The sequence below is a fragment of the Spea bombifrons genome, chromosome 1, assembly GCF_027358695.1.
Source record: "Spea bombifrons isolate aSpeBom1 chromosome 1, aSpeBom1.2.pri, whole genome shotgun sequence".
NCBI classification, from domain to species: Eukaryota; Metazoa; Chordata; class Amphibia; order Anura; family Pelobatidae; genus Spea; species Spea bombifrons.
The window spans coordinates 11847127-11862414 of NC_071087.1; the positions used below are offsets into that span (position 1 = coordinate 11847127).

Here is a 15288-nt window from a genome sequence, read left to right on the forward strand (position 1 = left end):
GTAGTGATTATTAATGTATTTAGTTATAAAAGTATGGTGATATTCTCTGAATGATTCGAATTCCTGTAAAATTCGAATCCCTGTAAGATTCGGATCCCTGTAAGATCTGAATCTTTGAACGACTCTCTGCCTTCATTGACATCACTCGAGTAGGCAGGCGGGAGGGTTCATTGACTAATGAAAGGGGCGGGTTCAATCGTTAGTGTGCCTGCACGGAGCAACTGGGAAACAGTAACTCCTGTGAGTCACACTGAGTGATCCGAAGATTCGGATCATGAATCGGATCATTTCAGTGAACGAGTCGAAATGATCCGATTCACTTTAATGATCCGAACTTCCCATCACTAATACGCATGCGTAATGCTCGGGCTTCTTCCTGCTATTATAACTACAATATCCATAAGCACTTTCGCCAAACCGGAATTGTATTTATGTTTGAAAGCCAGACAGTTTATAACAGACGTTTCCGGCGCCCAATCGGAATATTGTAAAACCCGGGGATACTTTGTGGAGGGAGGCGAGGCTACCAATGCGCAGGGGCAACGGGAGGGCTGCGGGGATCGGGGGTATATTGGATGCTTCCGGGGTGGTCAGGGGCGGCTGTGTGAGGAGTTGCCTCGCTAAGTAGCTGGACACTGTATGGTGGAGAGGGGATTTAAGGTCAGTGGTATGTGTGGCCTGTCCTCTATTGTAGTGACTATATGTATTTATGTATATATGTAATATATACCATATATAAAAGAAAATAATCGCCGGGAGGCTTTTTTTTTTGCTTTGACCCGCTTCCTGGGGCTTCTGGCAGCGTTTACATGGCGCCTGCACCGTTAATGGGTTTTCTGGTTTCTCTTTCTCTCGCTGTAATGTGTTTTGTTCAGCGCTCAACAAAGCAAGTGTGTTTAGCAGCGGGGCGATACCGGGGCGTTTGGCTGGGCTTTGGTTCGTTTCGTCCGGTCTCCTCCGGTGTGCATGTCAGTATGTGAGGGTGAGAGCCGGGACTGTCCTGTAGCGGCAGGCTGTGGTGTCTGTGTCTGTGTGGGGTGATCTGTGTCGCTCATGTATGTACAGTGAGTGAGGCCTTCCTGAACATATAGTGACAGCCTCTGCATGCGTGTTAGGAGAGACCTGTCTGATCTTGTAGTGCTATATGAGATACCTGACCTCATATTGTATAGTAATAGATGTTGTGATATAGGGATTTCATGCTTCCAATCGAGGTGCTGGCTTTATATAGAAGAATATTTTGTATTCTTTCTAGTTAATGCTATTTTCAGGGCTGTAATGCAAGTTGCATTGACTTCCAAATATCATCTTTAATATGGTGTAATGTATATGTGGTCCTTGAGTTTGTTTTGATTTTAATCGGCATACTAAATGCAATTTATTTTTATTTTACAGGAAAACATTGATGGTCTTTCCTTCAGAAAAGGTTAGTTGATCTTCTGGAGGTTTAAGGAATCATTAAACCCCCCCCCAGGGCTGGCCGAAGACTTAACGCCACCTGGGGCGAAGTTTAAAACGCCGCCGCCAACGCCGGGGGGAGGGGCATTTTAAACTTCGTCGACGCCATAATCTACGATTTCCCCCCCCCCCCGGTACTTACCTTTAAACAGTCCTGCGGCGAGTCTCCCTGCTCTGTCACGGTGCCGGCTTGTAATGCTGAGCGCCGGAAATTGACGTCACTTCCGGCGCTCTGCATTACAAGCGGCACCGGGACCGAACAGGGAGACTCGCCGCAGAGGAGAGAGAGGGGCGCCGAGCGGGTAAGCGAAAACCACTCGGTGCCCCTCTCTCCTCCGCTACAAAAAAAAGCGCTTGGGGCGGCAAAGTGCCGCCCCTTCTAAAGTGCCGCCTGGGGCAATTGCCCCAGTCTGCCCCATTATAGGGCCGGCCCTGCCCCCCCCCTGTATTTATTCCTTTATGTTAAGGTGGAAGGCTTCCCATCTTCCAGCTGATGTGAGGATAGCGTGCCATTAACACGTGTCCGCCTATAAGCTGAATGAGCGGTTCTTGATTAAAACATCTGACTGACAGATATCCTACTAAAATACTGTTTCTTTCCTTGATCCCTGTTTTAAAATAACTCTTACTGTCCTTTAACATCAGAGACCTATATTTTACTACCATGCCACCTGGCTTTAGATGTGGTGCACCTTCCATTGATTTTCTACCAACATACTTTCACTATACAGTCCATATGTTATAGAAATGCTCATGTTACCTGCATCAAGGGTGAAGAGAACTGTGCTTTTTGGAAATAAGACTTATTGTTGTTGTTGTTGTTATTATTATTAGTGCCAACAATGTACGCAGCGTTTCTTACAATACATATATTCAAGGGGTATGACGAGACGAGAATCGACAGACTAAGACAAACCGATACATTAGCTGGAGAGAGCCCGGCTCGCAAGCTTACAATCTTTAGTGTGTTGATTGATAGTGTTGCAGGAAATAATTGTTGACTACCTGAATCCATACAGGTATTCGTTATGAAATGCCATGTGACTTGCGTTGGTTGGCATTTTTGGATTAAACCTTTAGTCTTGCGTTCTTGGATGTGTAGCAAATGCAGTATCTGCGCTTTAGGATTTTACAGGCATACCCTGCTTTAGGGACACTCTCGAGTTGTGAGACAAGGCATATAACGGTATGATGCCAGCACGTCAGTTCACCATGTGTGTGTAATATCTGTCTATAAATATCTCTCGGTAATATCGTGAGATTGAGTGCAGACTAACTTGGAATATATATACACTCACTGGCCTCTTTATTAAGTACACCTTGCTAGTACCGAGTTGGACCCCCTTTTGCCTTCATTCTTTGTGGCGTACTTTCTACAAGGTGCTGGAAACATTCCTCAGAGATTTTGGTCCATATGTACATGATGGCATCACACAGTTGCTGCAGATTTGTCTCCTGTTCCACCACATCCCAAAGGTGCTCTATTGGATTTAGATCTGGTGACCATGGAGACCGTGTCATGATCAAGAAACCAGTTTGAGATGATGTGAGCTTTGTGACATGGTGCATTATCCTGCTGGAAGTAGCCATCAGAAGATGGGTACACTGTGGTCATAAAGAGATGGACATGGTCAGCAACAATACTCAGATGGGCTGTTGCATTTAAACGAAGCTCAACTGGTACTAAGGGGCCCAAAGTGTGCCAAGAAAATGTCCCCCCACACCATTACACCGCCAGCCTGAACTGTTGATACAAGGCAGGATGGATCCATGCTTTCATGTTAATGCCAAAGTCTGACCCTGCCATCTGAATGTCACAGCTGGAATCGAGACTCGTCAGACCAGGCAACATTCTTCCATTGTCCAGTTTTGATTATTCTGTGCGAATTGTAGCCTCAGTTTCTGTTCTTAGCTGACAGGAGTGGCACCCGGTGGGGTCTTCTGCTTCAAGGTTCGAGGTGTTGCACGTTCAGAGATGGTATTCTGCATATCTTGGTTATTTGAGTTACTGTTGCCTTTCTGTCATCTTAAACCAGTCTGCCCATTCTCCTCTGACCTGGCACCCACAAGGTTTTTCTGTCCGCACAACTGCCGCCCACTGGATATTTTCTCTTTCGGACCATTCTCTGTAAACCCTAGAGATGGTTGTGCGTGAAAATCCCAGTAGATCAGCAGTTTCTGAAATACTCAGACCAGCCCGTCTGGTACCAACAACCATGCAACATTCAAAGTCACTTAAATCCCATTTCTTCCCCGTTCTGATGCTCGGTTTGAACTTTAGCGAGTTGTCTTGACCGCGTCTACGTGCCTAAATGCATTAAGTTGCTGCCATGTGATTAGCTACTTGTGTTAACAAGCAATTGATCAGGTGTACCTTTATAAAGTGGCCAGTGAGTGTATATATCTATAGCTAACCGCTCTATTTTGTGTACTCTTCCAGTCGTAGACTAGAGCCCATTCCTTCTGATCTCTTTATGAATCCATACAGTGTTTCTCCATACAAGCCCTCATGATGCTGTTGTACGTAGCCATGAGCAGATCTCCGCCTAAGGAGGCATGGACTGCTAACTTGTGTTGACCATAGAGCCGGAGTATTTAACACTACTTTCTGTCCTAACCTATTGCTCAATATCCACTTAGACTAGACCTGAGATAAAAATTTTTTTATTGATTATTATATTATATTTAGTCAGATGCTATTTTCACTCTAATTCCCCTTTTTTTTGCCACCCTGTTTGCATTAAAACTCCACACTGTGCAATGCGATTTAATGAGTACGGAAAATGAGCTTGGAGTCTCTGGGAACTTGCAACCAGGTGTTCCAGATGGGATTTGGTTTAGTCCTTTATTATATTGATACGACATGCAAACTTTTCTACATACCTGTGTGTATATAATGTGTTCAGGTGTCGCTTGTACACGCTAGTGTTACTTTCTGATCCTAGTAATCTACATGGCCCAAAATAACTTTGCTAATCTTGATTCTATTGATTTAAGAACACAAAACTTTTAAACTTTGGAGCCCCCAATAGTTTTCTTCTTCCTTTTCTGTTATATATTTCTTTGTGTCCTTAAATCATTATAATAATGATGACCGAATGTGACTGCATTATTTATTATTGGGGATTTACTCCTTCTGTTGTCTTATCTCTTCACCCAAAGAATTTAACCAGAAATACAATATGGCTAATCTTACTGCATCAAACTGACCATGTTACAGTAAAGTTATGTTATTTATATAATATTATATATTCATATTAGTGCATGCATGTGTTATTTACTTGGATTTATGAGAATCCTGTCTATGCCTTTCTTCTGTCTCTGCCTATCCGCTGTTTACACGGCTTCTGCCAAACATGTCTCCTGTGCGTACTCTCTGCGGGTCGCCTGCAGCCGGCTCACGCGCTTTTACTCCCATTGGCTTTCTTGCCTGCCATCTTGTTGTCTATGGAGAGAAGAGGGGTGTAAAGTCTGTCTCTTATGTAGTATACGGTCTGACACAAAAACGTGTCATGTAACTGCAGTCTGGTCTACAGAAACAGAATTGAGTGTGAGATGAAATATGAATACACTTTTTATTTCTTTTTTTGTGATGTCTGTCTGCTCAGCCGTGCGTGTTGGACTGTCCCATAGGAGTCTGGTGTAGCCAGAAAGGTGTCTGGCTTGTTATGTATACGTGTGCGCATCGGTGGTGGGTCTGTCACATTTAAACACTCGCACTCTGGTTGTGTTTCCCTTTCAGGTTTAGAAGAACGGCTAATCTGGACTTTTAGTTGTGTTTTAAGGATTTGCTGCATCGATATATAAAATACGACCCGCGCCTTGCCTGTCTATCTGTATGGTGTCTGTATCACTCTCTGGTGTCTAACTTGCTATTCACATCATGAGCACTGTGAGTATTGGAACAACCTGTGATAACTATGAAGGTGCATGGCAGCGTATGCTTGTGTGACTGCAGCTCACCGCTAAAGGTTCTACGTGTTCTCCAACCTTTCTGCGCAATAAAGTGTCTTAACTCTCGTTTCAAATGGGTGCCTTTGGTGCTTTAGCTTTTTAAGCTTTATATAGAAATCTGCTTACATGTCACTGCTGGGCTTCGCTATCGTACCCCTGGAGGCACATTCACCTCCGGGGATAGGTTAGGTTTGACCTCTGGACTCAGATTAGCGGAACCAGAAAGTGACTCAAAGGTGGAGATGATTAAAGAAAGCTGGTTCTCTTAGCATGATGTATATACACTTCCTAATCTGGCCAGGCTTCTTGAAACCATGCCGTCTTCATCTTACAGAAAAGTTTCTCATCTCATTCTTGGCTGGGCTGCAACACAGAAGGCGTAACGGCTTAACTGATTACATTAAGCTTTCCTATGTTTGAGTCCTAACCTGTGTACCTTGCAAAGGTAGAACCTGATTGTATATGCGGTGAAGGACTTGATGATCCCTCTTTAGGTTTAACTACATGCCCTCAGTGTAAGTTTCAAAGACTAAGTTTAGCTTTTCATTGTTGAGTGTCCACTGCACTGAAAAAAGTATATACCCCGTGTGTGTCCGTTCTGTATTCACAAACAGTCTCCTAGGAAATTATTTTGTTCTGTTGGAGTGGTTACATGAAATAAACTAAGCTGCCTTCTTCATGAAAGGTCCCTGTTAGAAACCTAAATCTAGTTTAAAAAGAAAATGTTATCCATGAATTTCCTTCTCCGCAATAACCCAGAGGTGTTGTCTGAGTGCACGCCACATACCTGTGACATACCACAGGACACAAAGAAAAATAAGGCAGTATATAAGAATGCTTAGCATGTGTGTACATCAAGGGCCTCCCTGATAACTTGTGATGGTCGCTTCTCAATAAAAAAAAAAAAAGTTATGTTTTTAAAGGTACTCTTCCATTTGCGGAGTATGACTTTTGTAACTAAATGTAGCAACAATATGCCCCCCCCAAAAAAAAGTTCTTCATTCACTTTGCTTTCATCGTGTTCATACACTAAAATGACAGGTGTACTCTAGTTGAATTCCCATCATCTTCCATCTAGTTACCGCAGATAGATGGTCACAAGAAAAGTTTAAAGCCGTGTGTTGTTGTATTTTGGCGACAGGCTCAACGGAAACGCAAGGCAGCCGACTCCAGTCATTCGAGGAGAGCCAATAAAAGGCGCGCAGGACACGGCTCCACTGCCAATATGGCCGCAGCGACGGAGCCCATAGAGCTGGAGGAAAGTGGTGAGTGTATATGTTACCCTGCGCCCCGTCTAACAAACCCTTGCAAAGTCTGTGTACTCCACTATAATGCAGACAGTGCAATGTTATGTCTTGGTTATAAATCATTTTAACCGGCATGCTAAATTTAAATTTTCTGTGCCAACTTTCTAGGAAACCTAAAATTCCTTCTGTTACAATTTCCCACCCTTTGTGACAGGTTTTTGTTGTGTTTAACTGTAATTTTCTTATTTTCTGTACCCACACATGTATAATCTCTTACAGGGCAATAAGGGCTTTCTTTAGCTATCATTATTTTGATCAGATTCTATAGTGTGTGGGGGGGGGCTTTTTCTATGACTAACTTGAAAAACTTAAGTTTAGAAATACCCAACCAACCGGATAGATGCCTGCATCTCATTATGCGGAGGCACCGTGTCGTAGAGTGTACTCCCCACAGTGATGGCCCCCCATCTTGCGTGTGTCCTGACTGTGGAACACACTCTTGTGCTAGTTCATATGACGGGGAGGTAATCGGCTTTAAACCAGTTAGGAACTGTATCTGTTTTGCCAAAAAAAAATGGTATGCTTGAAGTCCTATCTGATCCTTTTTTGTCTTTGTTCAAGGGGAAGAAGTGGTGGATCTTACATGTGAATCCACTGAACCGGTAGTGGTGGACTTAACTCACAACGATTCTGTTGTTGTAAGTAGAGCTGTTAAAATACAAGGACATCTGCTTATTCTAATAAAATAAAAATTATATATCTACTTCTTAATAAGTATTAAAATATATACCTGATGTTACCAGATACATTATATAGAGAATATTGGCTAAATATGATCTACTTATATTTCACCCCCCCCCCCCCCCAATAGACACTGTCCTGGTGTGAGCTCCATTAACTATATTTAATGTCTTGTTTTTTTTCTTTTCTCTTTTTTTCACCCTGTTTTTAAATGGCAAGATTGTCGAAGGTAAGTATTCGTTATAGAAAATATGTTTTTAGTGTTATATCAGTTCATCGGCTTGAGTTTTGTCCTTAAAGTTCCTTTTTTGTTGTAAGATAATCAGGGTCAAAGGAGAGGCAGCTCTAGAGCCTCCCAGCAAACAGCCAGCTGCATACTGAGCAGCGATGATGAAGATTCCCGCGACATCGACCTGCTTGGCACCAGCAGGGTTCCCAGGGACGCGCCGTCCGTAGATCATGATAGTTCGAGGTATGCATTTTACACCAAACCTTGTTTTATGGCTGTGTTAGTTTGAATCTCATGCACAACCCGCTTTCTGCTTTGCTTCTGTACTGCTGCCTTCTGACAGACAATAACACCCGGTAATACTCATGACGCTAAATATATTTGAGGGACATGTCCGCATGAAAACAAAGTATCTCCAATCTAGGCTTAGTTAATAATAATAACGATGGATGTGCTTTGGGTGGATGTTTAACCGAAACATTCTCTTCATTGAAAGAAAGGGAGTTCTGAGCAGCAGTTGCCAGCTTTATGTATTGATGATGTAGGGCAGGAGTACTATTTTGTCGTACTGTAACGGGAGGGAGGCAGGGAAAACTACACAAAGTGACATGAATACAAGAACTGCGTGGCTGTTCTTTACTTAAACCTGGTTCATAACTACCTTTACCTACGTTACAGGCTTTCAGCCGGCAGAATTAGTTGTCCGATCTGCATGGATGGCTACACTGAAGTAAGTGGAATTCTATGCAGTGTCTTTGTCTATAAAATCTGGAAGGATCATACGTCAAGTAATATTTAATATTATGTGCATCCAAGGGCGACTTTACAACACATGGCAAACAAGCCCGATTATGTGTTCGGAAGAAAACCTGTTGGCTCTTTATCATTTCCTATTCAGATAACTTTACTTAATTTTTGTTGCCTTTTGAAGGTAAAATGGACACTTTATTTAGCACATATATAATACATATGCATATAGCTTAATCCCCTAGCACACAGCTGGGCTTTTCAACTGCTAAATGGCGTACAGCAAGGTCAATATGCGAATGGCATAAAGTATTCCTACGCCTAAAGCTTCACGGCTCGGTCATTCATTAGTACTCGATTAATACGGATCATCCACACTTGCAGGAAAACTTTTTATGCCTACAAATGACTTTTTTTTTTTGTTTCCCCTCTGCTAGATAACGCAAAGTAGACGTCTCATTGTGTCCACTAAATGTGGCCATATTTTCTGCAGCCAGTGCCTTCGAGACGCTCTTAAAAATGCGACGTCATGCCCAACCTGCAGGAAGAAACTGACTCATAAACAGTACCATCCGATCTATATATAAAATTGCCAAAAATGTGCAGTGTTGCCTGTCTTATTCATTACCAAACCTGACTTTGGGCCCGTGATCCAGCACGCTGTCGCAATGTGTCGTGCCTGCTTCCCGCAGAAGGATACTGGGGAGCAACCTCCTGGGACATCGTGTCACAACGCAGATTGGCGGCTGCTAACTAAATGCGGATTAAGACAGGATGGTAGTGTTATACCACCTATATTTGTATAGTGTGTCTTTCATTAAGTTTCATAGAACGTTGGGGTTTTCTTTTTTTTTTCCTTTTCATGTACATTTTTATTTAGCTTGGGGCGGAGGGGGTGCTATGATTCTTGCCGTTCAACTGAGAAAGATGTAATTTTTTTATCTCCCATAATATTCAGCATAGCGCTTCTGTATATATTAAATAAAACTGATTCAGGTATCAATTTGTCAGTTGTACACAGTAAATTGTTTTTTTTTACTCCGTGTATAACCTGCTATAAAAAACTTAAAACTTCCATAAATTTTGAAGTTTTGCAGGGAAAACATGGCAGTGACCTGATATCTTCATGGTATATACAATCGAAACTGTGTATAAATGAGCATTTGAAATAGAAACCTCTTTAAAAGCATAATTTAAATGTCTTTACGTAAAGGTTTTTTTTTTATTTTATAGGAAATTAATTTGGTTTCGATACTTTCCACCTTGGCTACCATCGTACGTTCTCGTAATGGGTAGTAGCGGAGTGCAGCGCTCTTTCACAGAGACTCGCCACTGGTTTAAAATCTTAATAAAGATGCCGGCGCTCTGGTGGTTAATAAGTTACGAGCAGTCTCAATAGGAATGGAACGTTTCCTATGCAGCTGTGCTTGCCGAATATTAGATGTTAAAACGATTACCTGAGGATTCTCCATTTATCTTTTTTTGGGGGGAGGGGGCGCTGTGATATTTATTTAAATATATCTATCATACATTTTTGTATCTGTGCTAATATACCCCATTTATTTGGGTGTGTAAATACACTTGCAATGTTTTGTGTACAAAAAATTATGCACTTTTTTTTTTTTTCTTTTTCTAACAAGTGCAAATATTAACTGGCAAAATAAATGGTTGCAATGCATGATTTTTAATTGCTGTTTTGAGTGTCTTTATTAACCACAAACCAGTCTTATGATCAGTTATAATCTCTGGATTGACCATGATTTTAAGCAAAAATCTGCATCGTTAGTTGTGTATTCTAGAGCTTCTTCAGCCCTCTCTCGGATGGCATTTGTCTGCTCCTAGGTGGGATCAGGTCCTCTAATCTATACGATGTAAAACGAAACTATAAATAAACACATGATCGTCTCTGCAGAGTAATCTAAACATTTAACCAGGCGTACATTTGTATCTATCGTTGCCCTTGATTCATGTAAAAACTTCATCTTCTTCATAGTTTTAATTTTAATTGCTTTTTAAAAGTGTAAAATTATGGCTCCAATACAAAAAAAAAAGTGTTTTAATCAAAACAATCCGATTTGTTCTGGCAATGTATCTACGTAACATGGTGTGATTTCTTTTATGAGTAAATATGCCATTATTCGACCCTTGGAGTGATTTGGATTCTGTCTTATTCTGAGCCGCAGGGTTGAATGGTTCTTAATGGATGAAGGCTAAGGGACCGTTCTCATGACACTTTTTATACCCAATTAGAGAATGCTTTGTGAATCATTTGCCATGATTAGGTGCTGGTTAGCTGTGATGTGCCATGCTGACATCTAGTGGCCATATGTGGTATTGAAGACAGCAAAAATGTTTAGCACACTAGTTTATTGCCCCTGGCTTAAATGGAAAGTAAAGCCTAATTCAACGTTTTATTCAAAGGAATGTGCTTTTACAATGATACATAAATCATCTTGATAAACCCTAGCATTCAGTCTAGAACTGGAATAATTGGGAGATGTATATTTGTGCTACTGAAATTGTTTTGTCCTGAAAAATAATGACATCAGGTTAATGATTGGTAAACCAATTAACTACCCCTCGGTGCTAGTGCTATGAAGAGGTGTACCCGCTATTGAAAGAATGGCTTTGATTTTGCGGGGCATGTTGTATAGAAGCAGCTGTCTGTAGAAAGCAGGCTTTCTTTGTTTTGTGGACAATGGATATGCTGATGCTGTGGTGTGTTAATGGCATCTTATATTCCATTAGTAAATATACAGTTTATATGGCTTTGTTTTGAAATGTGTGCAGTCAGGTGGGATTAGGTTACCAGTGATGTGCTCGGAGACGTGCTGGCTCGTTACTTGCAGGAACGCTCTGCCTGATGTGGATGAATGTTTATCGGGCTCCGACAAATACACTGTTAATAATGTGAAGGGGATTTTGTTGGCTTGCTTTGGTGGGATTCTCCCGAGTGATCTGTTTTCTTAATGATTGATTTATTAAAATGTGCAAACAATCGTTCTAAGGCTGATAAATTGAAAAACAAATGGGCAAAAAGATAACTCAGGTTTGTTTTTCTATAACCATTTTATTTCAAGTAGATGTCATTCTTTGCTGGGCTGAGATCTCTGTCCAGTAACATCTGAGAGCTGTCTATATTCAAGGAGCCATCATCAGATTCTCCTAGGGGAATAGAGTCTGGACTCAAAAGAGTTTGCTCATATGCAGCAAGCAGGGACAACAAGAGATGGACCTTGCAGCCTCATGCAAGAATCATTAAGAAGCTTAAGCTTAACAGGTTCCTCTCCCTGTGTCCAATATGAAAAAGGAATAGAGTGATACAGAAGATCCAGAGAGAAGGTACTTCAGTCATCTTGGTTGCTCCCTGGTCTCGCCTTTCCATATGCCTGTCTGTCCAAGGCTTCTGAAAATGTCCTAGCTCAGCAGGGTTTGGGTGAAAAAGTAATGTGTACCCAACTTCAGAACGGGAAGTGAGTTACCCCAACAAGATATTTAAAGATCTGGAAACTGTTCTCGTCATGGTGTTCTGCTAGGTGGATTTCGGTAGTGAATCTGTTCCTCAGCTTCCAGAATTTCTGTGCATCCTCGAATTATTTCATCCTTAAGGGCTTGACAGGCTCCCCCTTTGAGCCACTTTAAGGAAGGCTTTCTTGAACGTTACCTTGACTAGGATAGGTGACTTCCAAGCTCTATCCAAAGAGACCCCTCTATAAAGACAAAGAGAAAAGAAGGGCAACACAGAACCTGAGATTTCAGTTTGGAGCTCCTACCTCTCCACACGTATCAAATGAGTTTGGTCTTAAGTATGTTAAAGATAAATACCAGGATAATCTTCAGACAAATATTAGTGATGCTTAATGTGCTAAAGATGACTTTATTAAATATTCTAATTATACCACTTATACACATTTATTGTTATTACATTCCCTTTGCATCCCACCAAGTACAGCGTATGTTGCATTTACCTATAAAAAAAATTGCTATAGTGATTGTAACCTATATAGATCTTGTTTTTGTTTGAAATCCTTTTGTTGTCGTAGGACAGGAACAGATCCCCTGGAATGAACTGGACTTCCACTTAATTTTAGTGTGCTTCTTCTATCCCGGGCAGTCACTTTCCAAGACAATACATCCCAGAGTGATGTCTTCTACCATGCACGGATGTGCTTGTACACGAGAGCCCCGCGATCTAGAACGTTATAGCTGTCTTACTGTAAAAATGTTTCTTTAGTCACTACTGAAATTTTGCATGCATCTTCTGCTACTTCATGGTATTGTAGTCGACAAAGTGTGATATTCTTCTATTCAAAGTGCATGTAAATTACAAACCTTAAACATCTCATTATCTAATGGACACTTTAAGATTTGCCTTCTTTCTGTACGTTTACACAATATTCACTTATTTTTTTAGTTAATTCTGAATATTATTGTCATGCTATTGAGCATACCTGTTAAGGGTCTTAACCACAGGAGACATCCCATAGGATTGGGGAGACATTCTGCACGGCCACCAACCAGCATCTTGGGGTCCCTGTTTTTTTATTTCATGTTTATAGAGAAAGTTTATAACCCCCCTAGGGATTGCATATACATACTCTTTTGTGGAAATATACATACTCATTTGGGCCAACGTCCAAAGTTTTTTTGGATAGTCTGCCTGGGTACTAGATCTACTAATCAGCTTAATACCCAATATGATACTGTGTATGTTATATGGGTACTTAAAGTGTTAGGGTCTTTTAAGTGTTTATTTGCTGTGTCTCTGTGCAACCTTAAAGGCACCACCATTTGTATACTGCCCTTGGAGAGCTAAATAGCAGGCATAGATCACAGGACCTACACCCCAAAGGCCATCCCTGGCACCCATATTGCACACATAGGACTTGACCCCACACCCAGATCTCCTCCCATCTCTCTTCATCCCTTTCTTTTTCTCCCTCTCTCCTCTTTCTTTCTCCCCCTTTATCTTTTAGTATTATTTATTGTTTTATATGGCGCCATCAAGTTCTGTAGCGCTGTACAATGGGTGGACAGAACATAACAAGTAGTATATAACATAACAAATAGACTAACAGAGACAACAGGTGAGGAGGGCCGGGCTCAAAAGAGCTTACAGTCTAGAGGGATTTAGGGTGTATTACACAATAGGTAAAAGTGCCGTTGGTAGGGATGGAGCGGCCACGCTAGTAAAAGTATTGCAGGAGAGGGACTAGGAAAGGTGAGCTGAAGGAATATGGGACGGCGTTGATGTGCTATGTTGTAAGCCAGGGCTTGACAAATTTGTTGTGAATCTAGGCGCCAGGTAAAAAAGTTAGGAGCCAGGATTTTTTTAAACTAACACTTGGTCAGGAGTGATCTGATCATCATCAGCCCACTTACTAAACTCACAGCGCTTGACCTGGAAGCACCCTGGACTTTCAGGTCAGTGCTGTTTTTTTTTAATTATTTTTTTTTTAACTCTTTCGATGCTGATGTTCCATTGGAGCACAGCATTGATTGATATTTAGTCCCCACAAGCTTGTGGGGACAAATGTTAACCCCTGCAATGCCACAAATGTGTCATACACAATTGTGGCATTGAAGGGGTTAACGCTGCACTGTCGCTCTCATGGAGCGATCAGACAGCAGGGGGGTGTTGGGGCTGGTCTCTACACTCATGTGGAGACCATAGAACCCTCTCCCCCTGTCCCTGAAGCTGCCTCTGGCAGCTGGGACTCAATTGCTGGTCTATAGACCAGCCACTGCAGGGGGAGTCTCTGATGACTGCTGTAGGCTTCCATGCCTACAGGAATCATCAAAGGGCTTGTGGGGGCTCGTTTTTGCTGTTGCTGGTCTGCCTGGGCTTCCAGGCAGACCACCAGCAGCAGAGCCCCGTACAAAACGGGAATTAACCCCTAAATGCCGCGATCGCGGCACTGAAGGGGTTAACGCTGCACTGTCGCTCTCATGGAGCGATCAGGCAGCTGGGGGGTGTTGGGTCAGGTCCCCACACTTGTGTGGGGACCCAATCAACACACAACCCCCTTCCCTGAAGCTGACTGTGGCAGCTGAAAACACGATTGCTGGTTTTGCAGCAACTGCGTTTTCAGCCTACAGAATCACTCCGTGGGAGTGATCTCAGGCTCGGGGGCGGGCTCGGAGTGGCTGTGCTGTCTGCCCAGACTCCTGGGCAGACAGAAGCATCAGCGCCCCCGTGTGGTGACTCAGCCTCTTACATCCACAATCTTTTCTGGATGTAAGAGGCTGACAAAACCTAGGCGCCAGGACAAAATTCTCTGTCGCCATGGCGACCTGGCGCCTGGGATTTGTCGAGCCCTGTTGTAAGCGTCCTTAAAGAAGTGGGTCTGGAGGGATTTTTTGAAGGATTAAAGGCAGGGGGAGAGACGGATAGACCGGGGAGGGCATTCCAGAGGATAGGGGCAGCCCTTGAGAAATCTTGTAAGCGTGCATGAGAGCAAGAAATCAGAGGAGAGGATAGAAGGAGATCATTGGATGAGCGGAGAGACCGGTGTGGAGTGTATTTAGAGATGAGTGAGGAGATGTAGGGAGGGGAACCGCTGTGAAGGGCTTTGAAAGTAAGAGTGAGGATTTTGAAATGAATCCTGAAGAGCACAGGCAGCCGGTGAAGAGACTGACAGAGGGGAGAGACGTTAGTAACGCGATGGGAGAGGAAGATAAGTCTGGCAGCAGCGTTCATGGTGGATTGTAGAGGGGTGAGACGGGTAAAAGGGAGACCAGCTAAGGTAGAGTTACAGTAATCAAGATGGGAGATAACCAGGGCATGGACAAGAGCCTTAGTCTCATGCTGCGTTAGGAAGGGACGGATGCGGGCAATGTTTTTAAGATGGAGATGGCAGTTTTTAGAGACAGACTGAATGTGAGGGGTGAATGAAAGGTCGGAGTCAAGGG

General features: G+C 42.6%; 1 protein-coding gene across 1 annotated transcript; it reads left to right on the forward strand.

Annotated features, from left to right (window-relative positions):
• The first annotated feature begins 440 nt into the window (after positions 1-440).
• On the forward strand, positions 441-9218 carry RNF4 (ring finger protein 4). Its single transcript, XM_053458208.1, has 9 exons — positions 441-660; positions 1396-1426; positions 5201-5350; positions 6554-6677; positions 7281-7357; positions 7620-7629; positions 7719-7872; positions 8308-8359; positions 8814-9218. Exons 3-9 carry the CDS (start codon positions 5342-5344, stop codon positions 8961-8963), a joined length of 576 nt encoding a protein of 191 aa, XP_053314183.1. The 5' UTR covers positions 441-660; positions 1396-1426; positions 5201-5341; the 3' UTR covers positions 8964-9218.
• The last annotated feature ends 6070 nt before the right edge of the window (positions 9219-15288 follow it).

Bases quoted from the DNA above. Each gene is read 5' to 3' on its own strand.
- RNF4 (XM_053458208.1), top strand. The intron at 6,678-7,280 runs GTGAGTGTATAT...TCTTTGTTCAAG, and splicing joins CATAGAGCTGGAGGAAAGTG to GGGAAGAAGTGGTGGATCTT. The intron at 8,360-8,813 runs GTAAGTGGAATT...CCCCTCTGCTAG, and splicing joins GCATGGATGGCTACACTGAA to ATAACGCAAAGTAGACGTCT.